Source organism: Typopeltis vanoorti, chromosome 22 (genome assembly GCF_054136105.1).
Source record: "Typopeltis vanoorti isolate ZY-2024b chromosome 22, IOZ_Tvanoo_1.0, whole genome shotgun sequence".
Classification (NCBI taxonomy): Eukaryota; Metazoa; Arthropoda; class Arachnida; order Uropygi; family Thelyphonidae; genus Typopeltis; species Typopeltis vanoorti.
In genome coordinates, this window is record NC_143570.1 from 7,725,233 (window position 1) to 7,747,458 (window position 22,226).

A 22,226-nucleotide genomic window follows, 5' to 3' on the forward strand; every position below is an offset into this window, starting at 1 on the left:
TTCCTGCCAACCTGGCAGAGAACACTTGTTTTGCTAATCTTTCCTCTCCCATTCTATTTAAGTGACCATACCACCTGAGATTAGCTCTGCTAACACATTCCTGGATGCTGACAATGTCAAGTTCTTTCCTAATATCCTCATTTTTAATATCATATTGCCATTGATACCATCTGTTCACGCCTCTAATCTTTCTCAGGACTCTAATATCTGCGGTCTCTAGTCTTTGGTCAAGTGTTTTACTTCTGACCCAGCTCTCAGATCCATAAGTTAAAACTGGTTTGAACACTGTCTTGTATACAGCTAATTTAGTTTTCCGACTAATTTCTTGGGGGTGCTTAAGGGTCAAAGCTGTATAACTGAGAGGAGACCTCCACATAGCCTTTAAAAGGAATGTGGAGAACCGACCAGGGCTTCTGACCTAATGTCCAATCCTCACCTTCTCGTGGTGCATCCTGTTGGGTATCTACTTTGATACTGAACGAACGAGGATGGGCTGGCAATTTGGGATTTAGCCGACCAAATTGTATTCTTATTGGTTAAACCAAAATAAAAAATGATGGTACAACATGACAAAATTTCATGCCGGCTGGGGCGTCGCCCGGTTAAACAAGGCCCCCGTTGTTTTCGCCAGGGAACCAGGGCGAACACCGAAAAGTCAGCTACAGGAACAAATCTGAAAACAAACCCCAACTCAACATCACCAGAGTTAAAGATCGGTACTATCAACGTAAGAAGCCTGAATGGCAAAGAAATGGAGCTAGCTGAGGAATTAGATAAGTACCAGATCGACATAATAGGGGTGACTGAAACAAAAAAGACCAAAACTGGTGAGATCTTTCTGAGCAATAAATACAAAATGTTATATTCAGGCAATGACAATCAAGGAAAAGAAGGAGTAGCCATAGTATTCAACACAAAATACGAGGCTCATCTTCTTGAATGGCAGGCAGTCTCAAGTAGAGTGATGTGGGAAAATATGAGAATGGGGAACTGGACAATGAGACTTATTTGTGCTTTTGGTCCCACAGAAGGTTCTACTAAGGTAGAAGTGGAGGAATTTTTTGAGGCTTTAGAGAAAGCAACTGACACAATGAAAACTAAAAAGTTGGTCCTTATTGGGGATCTAAATAGTAGAGTAGGAAATGATTGTGAGAAAATTTGGAGAAAAGAGCAAAGCTAATAATAATGGCAAATATCTGTTGGATTTCTGCTCAGGACATGGACTGGTTATTACTAACACCATGTTCCAACATAAAAATGTGCACAAATTCACATGGAGAGAAGAGGCAAGGAATAAGAAAAGTCTCATTGACTATGTTATTGTTGATAGTGATGTTTTCTCCCTGGTGCAGGACACCAGAGTGTACAGAGGATTTGAAATTGGAAGTGATCACTATTTAGTCTTGAGCACGATAAAATTGAATTTCATATTGAAAAGAATAACATGTAAGAAAGTTTTAAAGCGAATAAAAGTTGAGCAGCTCTCAGATTTGAACTGTAGACTAAAATACAGAAATATTATTGAAAAGAAAATGAAAGAGTTTGAGAACAGGAATCAAACCTTGGAGAGTCAGTGGCAAACTCTGAAGGAAACATTGATTGATTCTGCCAGAGAGGAATGTGGTGAGATTGTGTGCAAGGATAAAAAAATCAGAACTCCCTGGTGGACACAGGAAGTAAAAGAGGCAGTGAAGGAAAAAAAGAAAGCATATCAAAAGTTCCTGGCAAATAAGTCAGCTTTTACTCTTACAGAATACAGAGACAAATGTAAGAAAGCTAAACAGTGTGTAAAACTAGCTAAACAAAAGTCATGGGAGGACTTTGGCAAGAATATAGAAAATAAATATCAAGAAGGTGGCAAAATATTCTGGAGGTTGTTGAAGAAGCTTAGGAATGGAGGAAAGAGTGCTGTAAAAGGAATTAGAGATGATAAAGGTGAAATGAAAACAGGAGAAAAAGATATCCTTGAAGTATGGAGTAATTACTTTGAAAAACTGCTAAATGAAACAAGCAGTGATGACAGCACAGCGATAAAAAACACTCACCAGGCATGCAGTCAGGAATACATATCCATACTTGAAGTAGAAAAAGCCATCAAAGGCTTGAAATGTGGAAAGGCAGCAGGAGTAGATGATATTCGACCAGAAATGCTAAAGTATGGTGGTATAAGAGTCTTACAGTGGCTGCACTGCATAGTTCAGAAAGCCTGGACGGAGGGACGAATTCCCAATGATTGGAGTAGAGCTCTCATAGTATCCATATATAAAAAGGGAAATAAAACTGAATGTGAGAATTACAGAGGTATTTCCCTACTGAGTGTTCCTGGTAAGATCTATGCAAGTATACTTGAGAAACGGTTGAGAAGAATTGTGGAAGAAAAACTTGGTGAAGAACAAGCTGGATTCAGGGCAAATAGAGGCTGTCAGGATCAGATCTTCACTTTACGACAAATAGTCGAGAAAGCATGGGAATATAACAAAGATCTGTATTTAAGTTTTGTCGATTTGGAAAAGGCATATGACAAGGTGCCAAGAGAGAAGCTATTCAATACGCTGCAGTTATATGGTGTCAATGGGGCATTATATCAAGCAATACTTAGTCTTTATTTGAGTTGTGAGTCAGCAGTTAGAATTGAAGGAAGTACAGGAAGATGGTTTAATGTTAAATCTGGTGTGAGACAAGGATGTACATTATCCCCTCTGTTATTCATTATCTATGTGGATCACATTATGAAGGAATGTGGTATTAAACCTGATATCAAAATTGGAGATGTTAATGTCAGCTCTTTGCTTTATGCGGATGATGTTATACTTCTAAATAAATCCGCTACAAGTCTGCAAGATTCTCTGACTAAATTGAATAGCTGTTGTAATAGATATGGTATGAAGGTCAGCAATAAAAAGACAAAGACAATGAAAATAGGCAGAATCATTGAAAATATCAACTGTGTTGTGAATGGAGAACCTGTGGAACAAGTAAACCATTTCAGCTACTTAGGCACAATTTTTACTGAAGATGGTAAACTAAATATAGAAATAGACAACAGAATCAGCAAAGCTGGTATCATGGGAAGTCAATTGAATAAATTCATATGGAATAAGAAAGAAATTAGTCGGAACACTAAATTAGCTGTATACAAGACAGTGTTCAAACCAATTTTAACTTATGGATCTGAGAGCTGGGTCAGAAGTAAAACACTTGACCAAAGACTAGAGACCGCAGATATGAGAGTCCTGAGAAAGATTAGAGGCGTGAACAGATGGCATCAATGGCAATATCATATTAAAAATGAGGATATTAGAAAAGAACTTGACATTGTCAGCATCCAGGAATGCGTTAGCAGAGCTAATCTCAGATGGTATGGTCACTTAAATAGAATGGGAGAGGAAAGATTAGCAAAACAAGTGTTCTCTGCCAGGTTGGCAGGAAAACGACCCAGAGGAAGACCAAGATATAGGTGGATTGATACGGTACAAAGTGCCTTAGATGATAGAAATATAAGATCTGATAATGTTGGAGTCTTGACAAGTAACAGACTGATTTGGAGGAAAATTGTAGATAGGAAGTTAGTAATGATGTAATTTTTTCATGTAGTACTGTCATATCCTGTACACCCCTTGAGGGTACATGGCAGGAATTTGATGATGATGATGATGATGACTAATTTCTTTTTTATTCCATATGAATTTATTCAATTGACTTCCCACTATACCAGCTTTGCTGATTCTGTTGTCTATTTCTATATTTAATTTACCATCTTCAGTAAAAATCGTGCCTAAGTAGCTGAAATGTTTTACTTGTTCCACAGGTTCTCCATTCACAATACAGTTGACATTTTCAATGATTCTGCCTATTTTCATTGTTTTTGTCTTTTTATTGCTGACCTTCATACCATATCTATTACAACAGCTATTCAATTTAGTCAGAGAATCTTGTATACTTGTAGCGGATTTATTTAGAAGTATAACATCATCCGCATAAAGCAAAGAGCTGACATTAACATCTCCAATTTTGATATCAGGTTTAATACCACATTCCTTCATAATGTGATCCATATAGATAATGAATAACAGAGGGGATAATGTACATCCTTGTCTCACACCAGATTTAACATTAAACCATCTTCCTGTACTTCCTTCAATTCTAACTGCTGACTCACAACTCAAATAAAGACTAAGTATTGCTTGATATAATGCCCCATTGACACCATATAACTGCAGCGTATTGAATAGCTTCTCTCTTGGCACCTTGTCATATGCCTTTTCCAAATCGACAAAACTTAAATACAGATCTTTGTTATATTCCCATGCTTTCTCAACTATTTGTCGTAAAGTGAAGATCTGATCCTGACAGCCTCTATTTGATACTCAATACTCTTAATATATATATATAAATATATATATATATATATATATATATATAGTAAAATCCCTTTTTTACACTTTTCAGGGGACTGATGGAAAAAAGTGTAAATAGCAGGAAATGTAAACAAACATTAAAAAAAGGCTAATAAAAAGTCGACTTACTGCTAGTATGTGAGTCTACATACTAGATTACAAAATTTAATAACTGAAAATAAATGAATTTACAATTGCTTACATTTATCTATTTTAAAAAAAAATCTTTAATTGTTGATTGTTTTTGCTTTTCATTTTTTTTTGACATAGTGCCAGATTGCTTTGCATTGAGTTCAATCCTTGACTTGTTTTTTACTATCGTGTTCAAAGTAGACATGGAGAGTCCAAGATCTTTTGCTAAATGCACACGTGTTCCAACATGCCAATCTACACACACTGCAGAATTGCCATCTTTTCTTCTACCAAAATACATTTTCTGTCTTTTTTCTCCATGTTACTAACATGGATAATCTACCACTGCAACTTGAAAGCAACTTTCACACACTAAATTACGTAGTAGAAATTCTGCAATATCAATTCGTACTGTGATTGAAAAATCACGGTATCGCTCATCACTACTGCAAGCGTGCAAGTCACCGTGATGGAGGAAATGAAACTATAGTCGAAAGCAACGCCATTTGGGAACAGAAATGCACAGATTTCTGCAGAAATCGATTCAAAAATCAGTATTGCCACCCGAGAAAAAAAAAATGCAAATCACGGGAAATAACTTCCACATCAAGTTGTTAATGGCAGGAAAACAATATATCGTAAGAATAGGCCTTACGACAGGACCAACAGGAAATGGCAGGAAAAAGTAAATTGTGGGAACTTAAAAACAGAGTTTTACTGTATATATATATATATATATATATATATGGAAAAAAGTTCAAGAGAATGGAGGAAAAACAAAATCATAGGAATTAAAATACGAAATAAAAGATTAACCAGCCTTTTGTATGCTGATAATCAAGTTATTTTTGCTGAAAATGAAGACCAATTACAGAAAAATCTACACATATTGAACAAAACAATAGAACAGTATGACATGAAAATCTTAATAAAGAAAATGAAATCAATAGCATTTCAAGGTAAAGAAATTAAAAGATGCAAACTAGTAATCCACAAAAAAAGTAATAGAACAAGTGAACAAATTTAAATATCCAAGAAATTACATAAGCCCCAATGGAGAAATCGACATTGCATATAAAAAGCAAAAATTTCTAGCAGTCATTGGAACTTTGAACAGACACTTCAGTAAACAGATGTCTAGAACAACCCAAATAAAATTATATAAAATAATAACCAAACCAATTCTGAAATATGGCAGTGAAACAGGGACTTGGGGAGAATGAGATAAAAGACAAATGGAAGCTGCAGAAATGAATTCCTAAGACCCCTCACAGGCTATAAAAGAATAGACAAGATAAGAAATGAAGAAATAAGAAAATAGTTATCCATAATTAACATAACAGAAAACATCACAAACTATAGAGAGAACTGGTAAAACACACAGAAAGAATGAACGAGGACAGATGGCTAAATATTGTTTGGAAATATAAACCCAAGGGACACCGATCAAGAGGAAGACCCAGGAGGAGATGGGCAGAAGACTTTTTAAACCCTTGAAAATGTTACAGGTAAATAATTGCCTAATATGAGAAGCCAAGAACAAGATTTTATATATTTTTAAATTTATATGATACAAAATGTTTTTAATATTGGCATAATTATCATTCACTTACCAACACCATCCTGACTTAAAATATTAGGAACTGGCTTTTCTACTTTTGATTTTTCTGCTGATGCGCATGACATGACAGAATTTTTCATCTCTGGACTGCTGCTAACAGATCCCTATAAGAAAAAGGAGGGGAAAAAAATAAGTTATTAAAGCACTTCTTTGAAAATCCTAATTTTTGCCTTAAATTTCACAGATAAATGACAATTTCATAACAAACAGTGATATGTAACTGATAATTATTTATTTTATGAGATAAATAATTATCATTTTATGAGGGATAACATAATTATTTCTCAGTAGCTAAACACAGAAAAGGATCTCAGTTAATGCTTCGGAAACAATGTGATATCCCTAAGAAATTGCATTTATGAGATCGACTAGATTCATGATGAGTCTTTGGACTCCCTGGAGGTGTCAAATAATAATGTAATCCTCTTGCTCAGCATTAGCTATAGCATATTGTGTTTCATTGATCAAACATTTGTTGATCAGTAATGATACCAGGTGCTCACATAAGTTATTTAAGAGTATTAAAGTAAGTTTTGTGAAAGTAATCAGGCCAACAATGAAAATTTACAGATATATGTGGGTAGAAAATATGCAACAGACAGGGTCACGAGTTGCAAAGCAAATTGGTGGGGAGAAGCACAGTTCCATAATATAATTAGGTGAAAAAATGAAGTTAATCTGCTGTCTTTATAACAGAAAAAGCTATTTTAAAAATTAATGTTATTCACAACAGAATAAAAAAATATCATCACAAAACAATACAATATAAAAATTAACACTCAAAAAAAGTATCCCCAGAAACAAGCGTAGTGTGTATTTCTTGAATATATTATTGAAATAAAACACTCATTCCATTAATTATTTATTTACAATTATTTTATTAAAATATATATTTCTTTTGTAAAATAGCGACAATGTAAAAGTGGCCAAGAGTAAGCATTTATATAAATAATTGTGTGTGGTATATGTACTGTTAGCCTTACCACTGTTGAATATCAAAACATATCACTTCCAAAACAAAACTAATTTTTTTCATGTGCATAGACATTTTTGACATATAAAGCAAAGAAATACTGAAGAGGAGTGTGGTGTAATAATATTTCGGTGAAGTTTTTGAGAGATGTTTACCTTCAGATAAAAGCACATGTTGACAGCTATATTGCTAAACATAAGAGTGAACTTGGATGTGACTGACAATATGCATGACATCAGTGTTTCAATCACTTAAAACAGGGAATGCTGAGAGAGAAGGCATAGCAATGAGAGAGGCAAATTCAAGCATGGAATAATTTGAATCCAGAATTTTCATTTTCATTTCTTTTAAGAAATGAAATAGAAATTTTAATTAAGTACATGGCATACCACCTATTAATGGCAAAGTATATGCTAATATTTTCAAGCTATTTCTTACAGGAATTTATTTAATTGAAATACCTTCAAGTAGTTGATAATTCCTACAGTGATTGAAACAGAAGAAACTAATACTTACTTTCATTATGTATGCAATAACTTGTATTCTTCATTTTGGAATGAAAGCAACAATTTATCTGAATTTTCTCTCAACTACTTGAAAGTAGAACTGTTTGTTTCTTCAGTTAAATTCTTCTTTCATGGTGAAGGTGGAAGAGATGGTCACAAACGCCATGAACTTTAAATGAAGAACAGGCAATTGGTGTAATTATCTGCTCTGTTTAGTTCATTTATAGCTAAACATAAGAGTGAACTTGGAAAGTGTAGTCTGATGAATTAATGTATGTGATAAATCACCTACATAACTGTCATTATGAGTTTGCTATACTTTTTAGTTAGGTTCATTACACAATTATCTCTAACTGCTTGTATAATTAAATTGGGAGAAAGTGTGCTAGTGATTTAATATTTTAATTCTTGATATAATGAATACATTACATGTCACGTATATGATGCCAGCTTGGTTGGCCGAGTGGGTAGCATATCCTCTCTCCAGCCAAAAGGCCACAGGTTTGAATCCAGCCGTGGGCATGGATGTTTGTGATTGTCTCTGAAAATACTAGTGGTGATGGTGGGTTATAGATGGTGCTGGTGTAGTTAGTGGAGGCAGAGTGTTGTAGAGTAGGTACCCTCCATCGATGAGTCTTTGGACCCCCTGGAGGTGTAACATAATAATAATAATGATAACTGCAAATAATATTTGATTTATTAAATGCTTTTTATTACATTTGGAGTAATAAGAAACTTCAGTTGTAATAGACAACAATTAAGTTTTCTTTGAATTGAGTTAATACTTAAGTTTAAGATCAGTAATAGAATTTCCATACGATACAAACCTGGTTGTCCCTTCAGCAAATACGACAGCTGACTGAATACTATAAGAGAAACATTTATTGCATCATCATCATATAAAGAAAAACTTAAGGTAGATTTGTCCCTGGAGGCAGCAGTCCTATGGTAATTATCATTGTTATTTTTCCAATATGGAACCTCGAGAGGCACAATGTACACAATATGATAGGCCAACACAACTAAATTATATTTATTATTAGTTTCCTGTTTGCTTCAAAAATAATCTATTATTTGCCAGGTCTCCAATATGATATGGAATTATGGTAGATGATGGTTTCAGGAGTAGATGTGTGAGTGCACAAGAAAGGATTAAGATAGTCATGGGTGTGTGTGGGTGGGGACATTTAGGTCTGAGGAGGGGTATAATATATCAGTGATGATAGAGAGGAATGGACGGGGAGGGAGTCATATCCAAGAAGTGGGGTCAGTGGGACATTATAGAAACAAAAATAAGCTAGTGTGTATGTTTACAAATGCTAGAGGTATTGCACTGATAGAGTTCATTCAGCCAAAAATTGTTGGAATAAATGAGACATGGTTCAACGATGATATTCTGACAGGAAAAGAGATGGAGAGATATGTAGTCTTTCGCAAAGACAGACAAAGCAAAAAAGGAAGGAGTGCTATTAATGATGGCAGAGGAGTTGTGCCCCTCTAGGGTGGACATGCAAGGAGCAGTGACGGTGGTTTTGAAGCAGTATGGTGTGAAGTGAACGTGGACAGGATGAAATGTTTAGTAGGGTGTTGCTATAGACCTAGTAATGTGAAAGGCATTGAGAACGAAATGTTTAGGCAAACTGAAGTATCTTCAGGACTATATGACTTCTCCACTGCTTCCACCTTGGTTTTACCACCTCTGGGCCTGGCTCCCACTGACAAGACCTCAATAAAGGTTGAAACCAGTCTGGGTAGTGGCTCTTCCCTTAATGCATAGCATTATGCATGTCTGCCAGGAGATGTGCTTTGCATTATGGGAGATGCTAAGATAAATAGTGATGAAAGCTTGGACCACCTTCACGAGTTGTCTCAGTCCTGAACATACTTAAGGCACAAATTTTGTTTGCTTACACTCGGATAAAGGATTAAACTAGCCTCATCTGTTATTTCTAGCATAATCCCGCCAATATAACATGACACTGGATATCTAATCATGCCAAAGTGAATGATTTACATTTGCTGACATTGAACTGACACCCATTTCCCCCTGCCCATAATTCCAGCCTATTCAAATCATTCTGCAAGTACTGATATCAGCTCAATTCCTGATTACCCTACCTATCTGCATCATCAGCAAATAGCTGTATGTTGCTTGTCAAATCCTTCCCAATATCATTAATGTACAGATTGAATAATAGTGGGCCAAGCACTGATCCTTGTGGTACACCACTTGTTACCTTAAATTTTGCAGGCTCACATTCCTTGTATACCACTTTTTGATATCTGTCAGTCAGCCATCCTCTTATCCACAATAATATTCTATAACCCCAACTCATATTCTCCAATTTATGAAACAGGCTACCATGCTGTATTCTGTCAAAAGCTTTAGCAAAATCCAAAAGTAATGATAGTGTACCCATTCCCTTTGTCTAGTTCTTGTCTTGCTCACATTGTTATAGAATGTGAGCAAGTTACTAAAATATGACCTTCCTTAGTAAGCCCATGTTGATCATTGCAAAGTAGACATTCACTGTCAACCCATTTCTGAATGCGAGCCCTAACCAATTTTTCCAAAATCTTCACCACCATTCCAGAGGTACTAATTGGTTGATAGTTGGACAATGGAATTACCATACATTCCTTCCATTCCTGCAGAATCTTCCCTCTTCTGAGCCTCATATTAAACAGCCTGTTCAGCTGAACATTTTTTTAGCACATGTGCTGATATCCCATCAGTCCCTATTGCTGAATTCTTATTCAATTTGTGCAACAACTCTAATACCTCGTCCTCATATGCCTGCATTTTTTCATCCAGTGAAGAGGTAGCAGCGAGCTCAATGTTGCATAATCCAGGTTGATAGCTTTTAACAAAATGGACACTCAATTAGCAGAACAACCTCTTCTACATGAAAAGAAACAGACTCTTTAGCAGAGTCTGTTTCTTTTCATACTCAGAATTTGCTTTCTGTACAACAGTTGTGACTATTCTAACCTGCTGCTTATAACGTTCATAACGGACGTCATCCTTATGCGCACGGTATTCCTTCTACATCATGCTTTTCTTACGAATCTCTTGCTTAATAAGATTACACATCCAATTTCACTTCTACCCTATTTATTCTTAGAACTCTTGGGACACATTCTGATATTGCATCATTTAAGTATTGCTTAAATGCTTCCCATGCATTGTCAATATTCTTTCCATCCAGCAACCGATCCCATTCCAATGAACTCAGTATGCTCTTCAGTTGGTCATAATTTTCTGCTTTGTAGTTCAGCATGTAACCTTTACTGAGTGGAACATTCATAATCACTTCCCAAGTGAGTACTGCATGATCATTATCACCAACCAGAGGCATGAACTGGATGGGAAGGAAATCAATGCTGCTTGGTCTCTGCTCAGGAACTATTTGGCAGAGGGAATGACTGAGTGTATTCCAAACATATAGAGGTTAAATAAGGTAGTCTAACATGGATGACTGAAGAGATGAAATATGCAATCTGAAAGAAAAGGCATTGCGAAAGTGGCACAAGATGAGTGGAGATAATCAGTTACATGAGGAGTACAAAGAACAAGCAAGGAAGGTGACTTGCTTGGTAAGGATAGTGAAAGTACAGTATCAGGAACAGTTAGCAAATGAGGCTAAAAGAAATCCTATTTATTCCTATAAATATGTGTGGCCAGAAGAAGGAAGAATGGATATGGGAATGTTGGTCAGTAATAATGGGATAATGATGAACACTGAGTAGGATATAGTAGGGTTTAAATGAGCAGTTCATTAAAGTATTCCATCCTTATGATTGTAACATAATGCAGAATGTGAGAGCAGGGAATGGGTGAGGAACCAATGATGGTGAGTGAGTGAGCAGGAGGTATATGAGGAATTGAGTAAACTCGATATCAATAAGGCCATGGAACTTGATTATATCACCACATCTTCAGAGAATGTTCCAAGGAGTTAACAAAAGCTTTAACTTAAAGATACCAAGAAATTATACACTTGGTTTAATCCTTTATCCAAATGTAAGCAAAACAAAGTTTGCGACTAAAATATAATCAGGACTCGGGCAAACTTTGATTTGCTTACACTTGGATAAAGGATTAAACCAAGTATATAATTTCTCTATCTTTAATTTATAATATAACCAAGTGGAAAAACTTCTAAAAGCTTTAACTTACTTTTTTAACAGAAGTCTTAGATTGCCCAAGTTCCAAAGGAGTGAAAAGATGGCAAAGTTGTTCTACTTTATAAGGGAGGTGATAAGACTAGGGCTTTGAATTACAGGCCAATTTGCTTGTCTGAGTGGTCAGGGTTTTGGAGAAGCTAGTGAGGACAAGAATTCAGAACTAGGTTGATAGCAGCAGAATTCTCTTTAGCGAACAGCTTGGGACATTATATTTAGATTTTGCAAAGGCTTTCAATAGATTGCTAAATGACAAGCTAGTAGTTAGAGTAGAACAGATGGGATCAGATAATAGATTAGTAGTACACTGGATTGGAGATTGACAATGTATATGGAGGTGATATCCCAGAAGAGGAAATTCACCGGTGGTGTGCTCCAAGATCTGTTTTGGGGCCATTATTTATTAATTTGTATATAAATGATATTGGAAGGGGCTTAAATGGTAATGTACAGTTTGCAAATGATGCAAAGTTGGAAAGAGTTATGAGAAGTTGAGCATATGTGGCCTTGAAAGATGACTTGAATAGATTGTCTGAATAGGCACATGCATGAAGATGTCAGTTTAATGTTACAAAGTGTAAGGTTTTAAAATTTGGGAAGTAAAGATGGGACGGAGAGTACAGGATTGGTGAAGATTTGTTAGAGGATGTGGAAGAGATGAAAGATCTGGGGGTGATGGTAGATAGGGACTTGAAATTTCATGGACCTTTAACTAAAATTGTGAGGACAACACAGTGAATTATAGGAACGATGCATAGAACATTGACATATAGAAGGATGTTAGGATTCCACTGTACAGAGTTTTGATCAGGCTTCATATAGATTACTGTGTATAAATTTGGTTGCTTGGTTTTCAAAAGGATGATGAGTTGTTGGAGAGAGTTCGGAGAAACTATTGATTTCTGGTCTGCAGAATATGAGAACAGATTGGAATACAAATTGCAGAGCCCAATGGACAGAAGGAGAGGCATGAAAGACATACAAGTTGGTAAGGGGATAATTACCAGATTAATGTGGATGAAATTTTTCATAGAATGTGTGGAAGCAGGGGGGAAAACAGGAAGTCAACCCTGGAAGTTGTAAAAGGAGGGTGTGAGCAGTAAATTTTTTTCCATGGAGAGTGGTGGGTGATTGGAATGCACTGCCTGAAAGTGTAGTGAGTGCAGAGATAGTGCATGCATTTAAGCCAAGGTATGATGAGCTGTGCATGTGAAAGCAGAACCTCCGGTGATAAGTCTCTTGACTCCATGGAGGTTTGATGATGAAGATAATAATAACAATAATAATAATATTTAGTTTTCTAAAACATTCATGATCTCCATTAATCCAGTTAGCTTTTGATCTCTTTGAGGCCTTTTTCATACCACCTCATTTCATCTATTTCAATAAATTTTCATTTCCCATTCTGTTTACTTGATAATTCAACATTATAATTTTTCTGCTTACATAATCTTGAATGCTAATGTCAAGTACCTTTATAATATGATTCTGTCACTCATGTTATCCATTCACTTTCCTAATTTTCCTAAGAACTCTTTACATCTGCAGTTTCTAATCTTTAATCAACTGGTAATAAAGTCTCAGCATTATGTTAATACTGGTTTGAACATTGTAATATACTCTTAGTTTGATGTTTTGGCTAATTTCCTCTCTTATTCCATACAAATTTATCAACTAGCTCCCACTATGCTGGCTTTACTTATTCTATTAACTATTTCAATATTTGTATAGGTTGAAAATTCAGTTGATGTTTTCTACGTTCCTACCTATTTTAAAGTTTAGTCTTTTTATGATTGCCTGTAATACCAAATTTCTTATACCAGTTATTCAATTTTGTCGAGTCTAAAGAATCAAGTTTCATATTTTTAATTTTAACATCCATGTGTGATAAATTAAAGATACCAAGAAATTATATACTTGGCTTAATCCTTTATCCAAATGTAAGCAAACAAAGTTTGTGCCTGAAATATTTTTAGGACTTGAGCAACTCATATATAGAAGCCAATGACTTCACATCATTTGCTATAGTATCCCATAATGCAAAGCACATATCCTTACAGACATGTATAATGCTATACATTATTGGAAGGGTCACTACCCAGACCAGTTTCAACCTTTACTGAGGTCTCAGGACTGGATGCCAGATCCAGAGGTGATACTAAGGTTGAAGTAATGCAGAAGTCATATTTTCATATACGAATAGCCAGTGTCACACCATATTATTAAAATACTCTGGATTAGAGTTTGTTGTTGGAAGTTTTCTATATACGAGTTTCCCCAGTCCTGAAAATACTTCAGGCACAAACTTTGTTTGCTTACACTTGGATAAAGGATTAAACCAGGAATGTAATTTCTTAGTATCTTTGATTTATAGTATAACCAAAACTTCCAACACCCAAGTGTGATATTACATTCCTTTATACTTGAATACAAACAGATGATAAACAGCAGCAGAGAGAGCATACCACTCTGCCTAACACTAGATTTAACAATTTAACATCAAACAAGTTTATCATACATATTTCAATTCCAGTTGCTAATGTATAACTTAACTGTAAGCTCTGTATAAAGTCTCATCTACATCTTATAATTTTATTGCTTTAAACAGCTAAATATTGCACCATAATGCATGTCTTTTCCCAATCTATAAAACTTAAATGCAGATGCTCATTATATTCCCATGATTTCTCAATTACATCTTTAAGTCAAAATTTGGTCATGACAACTGTTATTTGCCCTAAAACCTGCTTGTTCTCCCCTAATTGTCTCTTAGCCTCTTAGTATAGCTGTAGCAACTAAACTTGCTATGTTAACTATCTCTAATCTGAAATATTCTAATAATATGGTGATACACCATTTTGTTGTTTGTACATGAAAATGACAGTATCTCTACAGATATATTAGACTATTACATTTACTGAATGAAAGTTGAACAATAAGATATTTAGAAATCACAAATACTTTTGAAATATGCTGTTTTATTTTTATGCTTTGGATATATGTATATGAACAAAATGCAGGCAATGGGAGAAACTTGGCGAGTTAGAGATGACTATAACTGACCTCCTCGTTGAGACTATAACAGATATCATTGAGTCATAGGCAGGAGATTCTCCACATAGAAAGAGAGAGAGAGAGAGAGAGATCAGTGGTATGATAGAGGAAGAGAATAGCGAGAGAAATATGAATGAAAAAATGAGAGTGGAGAGTGTGGAAAGGTTGAATGATTGTGAAGTTTTCAGAGATGGTCTCAATTGGAAGGATGAATGGCAAACAAGAGTGGCTGACTTGCAGAGAGAGAGAGAGAGAGAGAGAGAGAGTAGCTGAAAGAACAGGTGAAATGTCTAGAGAATGAGATAAGGTGTGAAAGATGAGATTAGGCAAATGTAAGAGATGAATGCAAGGCGAATCAGAGTAGGAATGAGAGAGAGAAAGTTATGGGAATGGTAGAAAAGCAGAGAGAATAGGAACAGTAGAAGAGAGGGAATGAGAGAGAGTTATGGAAATGATAGAAGAGATGAAATGGAAACAGTAGGAGAGAAAGAGAATGAGGAAAATGCTAGAGAGCATTGTAACCAGGGACAGAGTGATGCAAGGAAGTCAGGTAAGTAGCGGAACACAGAGAGAAAGTGTTAGAGGAGAGAGAGAGAGTGAGGGACGCAGATGAGCGATCAGTGATGTGCAAGATAGAAAGCGTGTGGAGTGTTTGCCTGGAGGAATGATAGGAGGTGTGACTATAGCAATTAAGAGGGGTGAAAGGGTGGATGAGACGACTGTGATGGTAGGAACATATAACTTGAGACGCAACATAAATTGGGCAGTGGTGTACAACACAAAAGAAAATGCAGAGAGGAAAGATAGTGGGCATGTTGCCTAGGTATGATAGTGATGAGCTGAGCAGAAGAGCAGTAATATTGAATAACATAATAGCTCGAATGTGTCAGAAGAGAGGATTGAAATATGTGGATGCTTGGAGGCCGTTTGAGGATAGAAAGGCATTGTATGCAAGAGACTGCTTGCATCTGAATGAGGAAGAACACAGGCATCTGGAGAGATGGCTTTTCTGAACAAGTCGGTGTGTCAGTGTAGGGAAACCAGAATACCCAGGGGTGGATGGTAGCAGGGATGGCCACTTGTGGGAATGGTACTTGGGAGAAGGGGGGGGGGACGACATCAGTAGCATTTTTATGCTTTATACTAATGCCAGGCATATCTGAATAAAGGAGAGGAATTCGTGGAGCTGATAACATCAGCCTGACCAAAGATTATTGGGATCACTAAGACATGGTTGACAGAAGATGATATAATAACAGGAATAGAAGTACAGCATTTTTCGGCAGGATAGGAAGGGAACGCGTGGTGGTGGAGTATTGCTTATGATAAGTGACGACTTATGTCCACATAAGTGAAGGATTTGGAAGGCAGTGACACTAATGATTTTGAAAGCATATGGTGTGAGGTAGAGGTTGGCAAGACAGGATATTTAGTGTGTTGCTACAAAGCAAGGAGCACAGAGGGTGGGGACCAGTTGATGTTCAGACAGCTGAGCTAGGCAAATGTAAAAAGAATGATTGTTATGGGAGATTTTAACTACAGCAGTATAAATTAGGGGGAGGAAGATGCATGTAGCAATAAGGGAATAGAATTTCTAGAAATCTTGAGGGACAAATGTCTTAGGCAACATGTAATAGAGGGAACAAGAGGTTCAAGAGTTTTGGATTTGGTCATAGCATCAGAAGAGTTGATAACTCAGATGACATCTCTCCAACCAGTTGGAGAGAGTGACCATTTGTTTTGACTTGGAAGATGAATAAACATGCAGAAGTCTCAAAGAGATGGGGAACATATATGGAATTATAAGGCAGCTGATTATAACTGTCTTAGATATCAACTTGGGTAAGTGTCACGGAGGGAGGAATTGAAAGGCCAGGATATCATTAGTGCTTGGGAAATTGTGAAGGAATATTTGTTAGCAACAATAGTAAGCTATACTCCACAAGTGACGAAGAGGACAATTTGGTGTAAAGTGGATGACAAACAATGCTAAACAGGAACTGTGTGAAAACGAGGCTATGGAAGATATATAAGGAAACAGGTGAAGAGCAGATGCATGAAGAATATTGGACATAGGTCAGGAGAGTGACTAGTATAGTAAGGAAGGCAAAAATGGAATATGAGAAGAGATTAGCCCTAAGATCGAAAGAAAATCCTAGGGAATTTTATAACTATGTGGCCAGTAGGAGGAGAAACGATTGTGGAAGAATGACATTGTGGGATAGAAATGGGAATAGAGTGACTAATGAAACTTCCCCGTTCAATGAACAATTTATTGAAGTATTTCATCCTGGAGGAGTAAATTTTAATACAAGAAGGATAGGGCAGGTTTGAGGTTTAGAGGTGCAGGAGGACAGTGTGTGACAATAATACTGAGTACTCTGGACGTCAGTAAAGCTGTGGGACTGGGTGGTATTTCACCAAGGGTTTGAGAGAATGTGCTAAAGAATTGAGAGCTGCTGTGACCTGGCTTTTCAATGAAATTCTGGCTCCAGGAAAGGTGCTCATTGGAGGAGCTATACCAGAGGAAGTAGGGTAAGCAAGAGATCTGGGGATGATGATTGATAAAAAACTGAAATTCAGGGAGCATATTGCAAAGGTGGTGAAGATAACCCAAAGGATTGCTGCAATGCTGACCTGTAGAGATAAAAGAGTTATCATTCCGTTGTATAAGACCCTGATCAGACCACACTTAGACTATTGTTCTCAGATTTAGTCACCAGGATTTGAAGGTGAAAAATTAACTGTGGAAAGGGGATACAGAGGCTTATAACAAAGATGTTTTCAGGATTGTACAATGTTAGTTATGAGGATCGGAGGAGGGAATGTGGACTGCAGAGTTTGGTGGATAGAAGAAGGAGAGGTGATATGATTGAGACTTTTAGACTGCTGAGAGGTGGTGGTTACAAGGTTGACGCTGGGGAGTTCTTTTGCTTGGTTGAACAGTGCAAAGGAGTGATGACAAGGGGCCATCCCTGGAAGTTACGAAAGGAAGCTGTGAGCAAGAGGGTGAGGAGTGGTTTCTTTGCATGGACAATGGTTGAACCGTGGAAAGCATTGCCTGATAGAGTGGCGAGAGCAAAAACAGTCAATGATGGACTTTGTGTTTCCTAGGAGGGACCTCCTGCAATGAGTCTTGATAGACTGTTTCCTAGGAAAGACCATCCGTGATGAGTCTTTTGACTCCATGGAGGCCTGAATAATAATAATAATAATAATATGAACAAGTACCATTTACAAGTTTAGACTGCTTCCCTGTTACTTTCCTGTGTTTGTTTGTTATCAGCTAGCTTTTGATTATTACAAAAAAGGTCAATAATGGCAATATATTTTTACAAGATGCCTTCAGACATATTATCCATTACATCTGTTTTGTTAGGTAAACGCTTATCTTCTCCATGCAGAGATAAACATTTTTAAGGATTCCATCACCTGATGGGCCTATAGAATGCTTCAAGTCTATAGAATAACTACAAGTGTTGAAACAAATATGCTAATTACTTGATGAATATGTTGATTTTATCAATCCAAAAAAGAAAAAAAAAACCTGAAAAAACTATTAAACCCAGTGTTAGTTACAAAAACTAACTAACACTGGGTTTAATTTTAATAGGTAATTTTAATTTTAATAAAATCACTTTAATAGGTCATAACATATTCAATCAAACCTACTAGTTTTGCCCCATATGCTAGTGGCTTCTTCAGGGTTAGGAAGAGCAAACGAATATCAATAAGTGATAAACATGAACCAAAATTCTTCCTAACTCAGAAGAAGAGACTAGCATATGTGGCAAAACTATTAAGTTTGATTAAATATCTATTATGACCTATTAAACCAAGTATTAAACCAATAAAAATCAACATATTCATCATGAACAGACTTGATGTAGAAGTTAAAAGTATATAAACTAGAAAAATTAGAATTCAAGAAAGCCAAACTTCAGAATCAACTTACATTCTAAAAAAATGCAGGAACAATATTACAATTCCGAAGTTTCTACTTTTTCATTATCCATTCTTTTCCCATTCTAGAGGAGCTAAATGGATCTATTGAAAAGTGTCATGAGAAATTTATTTTATTATTATTATTCAGGCCTCCATGGGGTCAAAAGAGTCGTCACGGGAGGTCCTTCCTGTTACTGTCACCACCTTTGCAATATGTCCCCTGAATTTCAGGTTCTTATCAATCATCAACCCCAGATCTCTTGTCTCCCCTACTACCTCCAGTACAATTCCTCCATCAAGACTCATCGCTGGAGGTCCCTCCTATAAAACCCAAAGTGTATCATACCACTTCTTAAACTCATTGACCGTTTTCACTCTCACCACTCTATCAGGCAATGCAGTCCAAGGTTCAACACCCTCCTTGCAAAGAGACCACTCCTCACCTTCTTGCTCACAGCTTCCTTTTATAACTTCCAGGAAATGGCTCCTTGTCATTACTACTTCCCACTGTTCAATCAAGCAAAAGAACTCCCCAGTGTCAACCCTGTAACCACCACCTCTCAACAGTTTAAAAGTCTCAATCATGTCACCTCTCCTTCTTCTATCTACCAAACTCTGCAGTCCACATTCCTTCAGCCAATCCTCATAACAAACATTGTACAGTCCTGAAACCATCTTTGTTATTGCCTCTACCCTTTCTACAGTTAATTTATCCCCTTCAAATCCTGGACCAAATCAGAGAACAATAGTCTAATTGTGGTCATTGTATAAGAGCAGGGTCTTATACAACGGAATGATAGCTTTTCTATCTCTGCAGGTCAGCATCCTTCTCAGTATTGCAGCAATTTTCTGTGTTACCTTCACCACCTTTGCAATATGTCCCCTGAATTTCAGGTTTCTATCAATCATGAACCCAAAATTCTCTTCTCTCCCCTACTACCTCCAGTACAATTCCTCCAATAGAGTTGGAAGTGTCCCAAATCTCAAGACCTTACATTTTGCTGCATTTGACTAACACCCCAATTCATTTGCTATCTAGTGTATTCAAATCTCTTGCAGAGCTACCACATCTGCACTACTGCTAATAATCCTTCCCAGCTTCACATCATCTGCAAACAACTGAATATCCCCCTGAAATCCACAATGTCATTGGTATAAAGGTTAAACAAAATAGGTCCCAATACAGAGCCCTGTGGGACGGCACTTGTAACCTTCTGCCTCCTTAAAACTGCCCAACCATACACAAGTGTCTGATACCTATCGGACAGCCAATCATGAATCCAGTCAAATGCCTTCGCTAAATCCAAGAAAATGGCAGTATATGCTTTTCCCTCATCTACTGCTCTTGTAATTTTATTATAAAAGGCTAGCATATTACTAAAACAAGAGTGCCCTTTAACAAATCCATGTTGACTCTCACTGATAACATTACCCTCATCTGCCCAATGCTGTATACTGTCCCTCACTAATTTCTTCAAGATCTTAACAACTACTGATGACACATAAACTGGCCTATAATTAGACACTTCCAGTCTGCTACCGGCCTTATGCAATCTTACCTTCCCTCCATTCCCTGAACACCTTTCCCATAGCCAGACTTTCATAGAAAAACCAGGTCAAAGCAGCTGTCAGTTCTTTAGCACATTCTCTCAAAACTCTTGGTGAAATACCAGTCCCACAGCATTACTGACATCCAGAGTACTCAGTATTTGGAACACACTTTACTCCTGCACCTCTAAACTTCAAATCTGCCCTATCCTTCTAGTATTAAAATTTACTCCTCCAGGATGATATACTCCAATAAAGTGTTCACTGAACAATTCCACTATGTTCTCTGCATCAGTCACTCTATTCCCATTTCTATCCCACAACATCATTCTTCCATAATCATTTTTCTTCCTACTGGCCACATAGCTATAAAATTCCCTAGGATTTTATTTCAATCTTAGGGCCAATCTCTTCTCATATTCCAGTTTCACCTTCCTTACCATACTAGTCACTTTCCTGGCCTGTGACTTATATTCTTCATGCATCTGCTCTTCACCTGTCTCCTTGTATCTCTTCCAAAGCCTCTTTTTCACATGCAGTTCCTGTTTAGGATTGTTTGTCATCCACTTTACACCAAATTGTGTCCTCTTCTTCACTTGTGGAATACAGCTTACCATTGCTGCTAACAAATATTCCTTCACAATTTCCGAAGCACTAATGATATCCCAGTCTTCCAATTCTTCCCTCCATGAAACTTCCCTGAGGTCATATCTAAGACTATTATAATCACCTGCCTTCAAAACCACATGGTGACTCTCTCTCCAACTGGGGAGGAGAGATGTCATATCAGTTATCAACTCTTCTGATGCTATGAACAAATCTAAAACTCTTGAACCTCTTGTTCCCCCTATTACATGTTGCCTAAGACATTTGTCCCTCAAGAATTCTAGAAATTCCATTCCCTTATTGCTACGTGCATCTTCCTCTACCCCAATTTATACTGCTGTATTTAAAATCTCCTAAAACAATTATTCTTCTTGCACTTGCAAGCTCAACTGTCTCAACATCTCCTGGGTCCCACCCTTTGTGCTCTTTGGTTTGTAGCAACACTCCACTAAATATCCTGTCTTGCCAACCTCTACCTCACACCATATGCTTTCAAAATCATTAGTGTCACTGCCTTCCAAATCCTTCACTTATGTGGACATAAGTCGTCACTTATCATAAGCAATACTCCACCACCACGCTTTCCCTTCCTATCCTGCCGAAAAATGCTGTACCCTGAACCTGAAAAATGTTGTACTTCTATTCCTGTTATTATATCCTCTTCTGTCAACCATGTCTCAGTGATCCCAATAATATTTGGTCAGGCTGATGCTATCAGCTCCACCAATTCCTCTCCTTTATTCCAGATACTCCTGGCATTAGTATAAAGCATAAAAATGCCACTGTTTCTGTACCTATCATTATCCTCGTTAGACTCCACTAAACTCAACGTTACCTGATGTCGTCCCCCCCCTTCTCCCAAATACCCATTCTCACAAGAGGCCACCCCCTGCTACCTTCCACTCTGGGTATTCTAGTTTCCCCTGCATTGGCACCCTGACTCATTCAGAAAAGCAATCTCTCTAGATGCCTACGTCCTTCCTCATTCAAATGCAAGCGGTCTCTTGCATACAATTTCTTTCTGTCCTCAAACACCTGCCAAGCATCTGCATATTCCAATCCTCTCTTCTGACACATTCTAGCTATTATGTTATTCAATATTACTGCTCTTCTGTTCAGCTCGTCACTATCATACCTAGGCAACACTCACACTACCTTTCCTCTCTGCATTTTCTTTTGTACAACCTCAAGCAAGAATCTCATACCTCTGGCTGCCCAATTTACATTGCCTCTCAAGTCACTCGTTCCTACCATCACAA

The 22,226-nt window shown here is 37.0% G+C and overlaps 1 protein-coding gene across 3 annotated transcripts in view; it reads right to left on the bottom strand.

The window, feature by feature from the left end:
• Window positions 1-22,226, bottom strand: part of Sbp2 (SECIS-binding protein 2) — a 320,992-nt gene that overhangs the window by 230,106 nt on the left and 68,660 nt on the right. For all 3 annotated transcript variants that reach the window (XM_090411737.1, XM_090411736.1, XM_090411738.1), the window contains one exon: window positions 6,143-6,254. In XM_090411737.1, coding sequence (XP_090267863.1) covers window positions 6,143-6,254 — 112 coding nt within the window. The remainder of the gene's footprint in view (window positions 1-6,142; window positions 6,255-22,226) is intronic.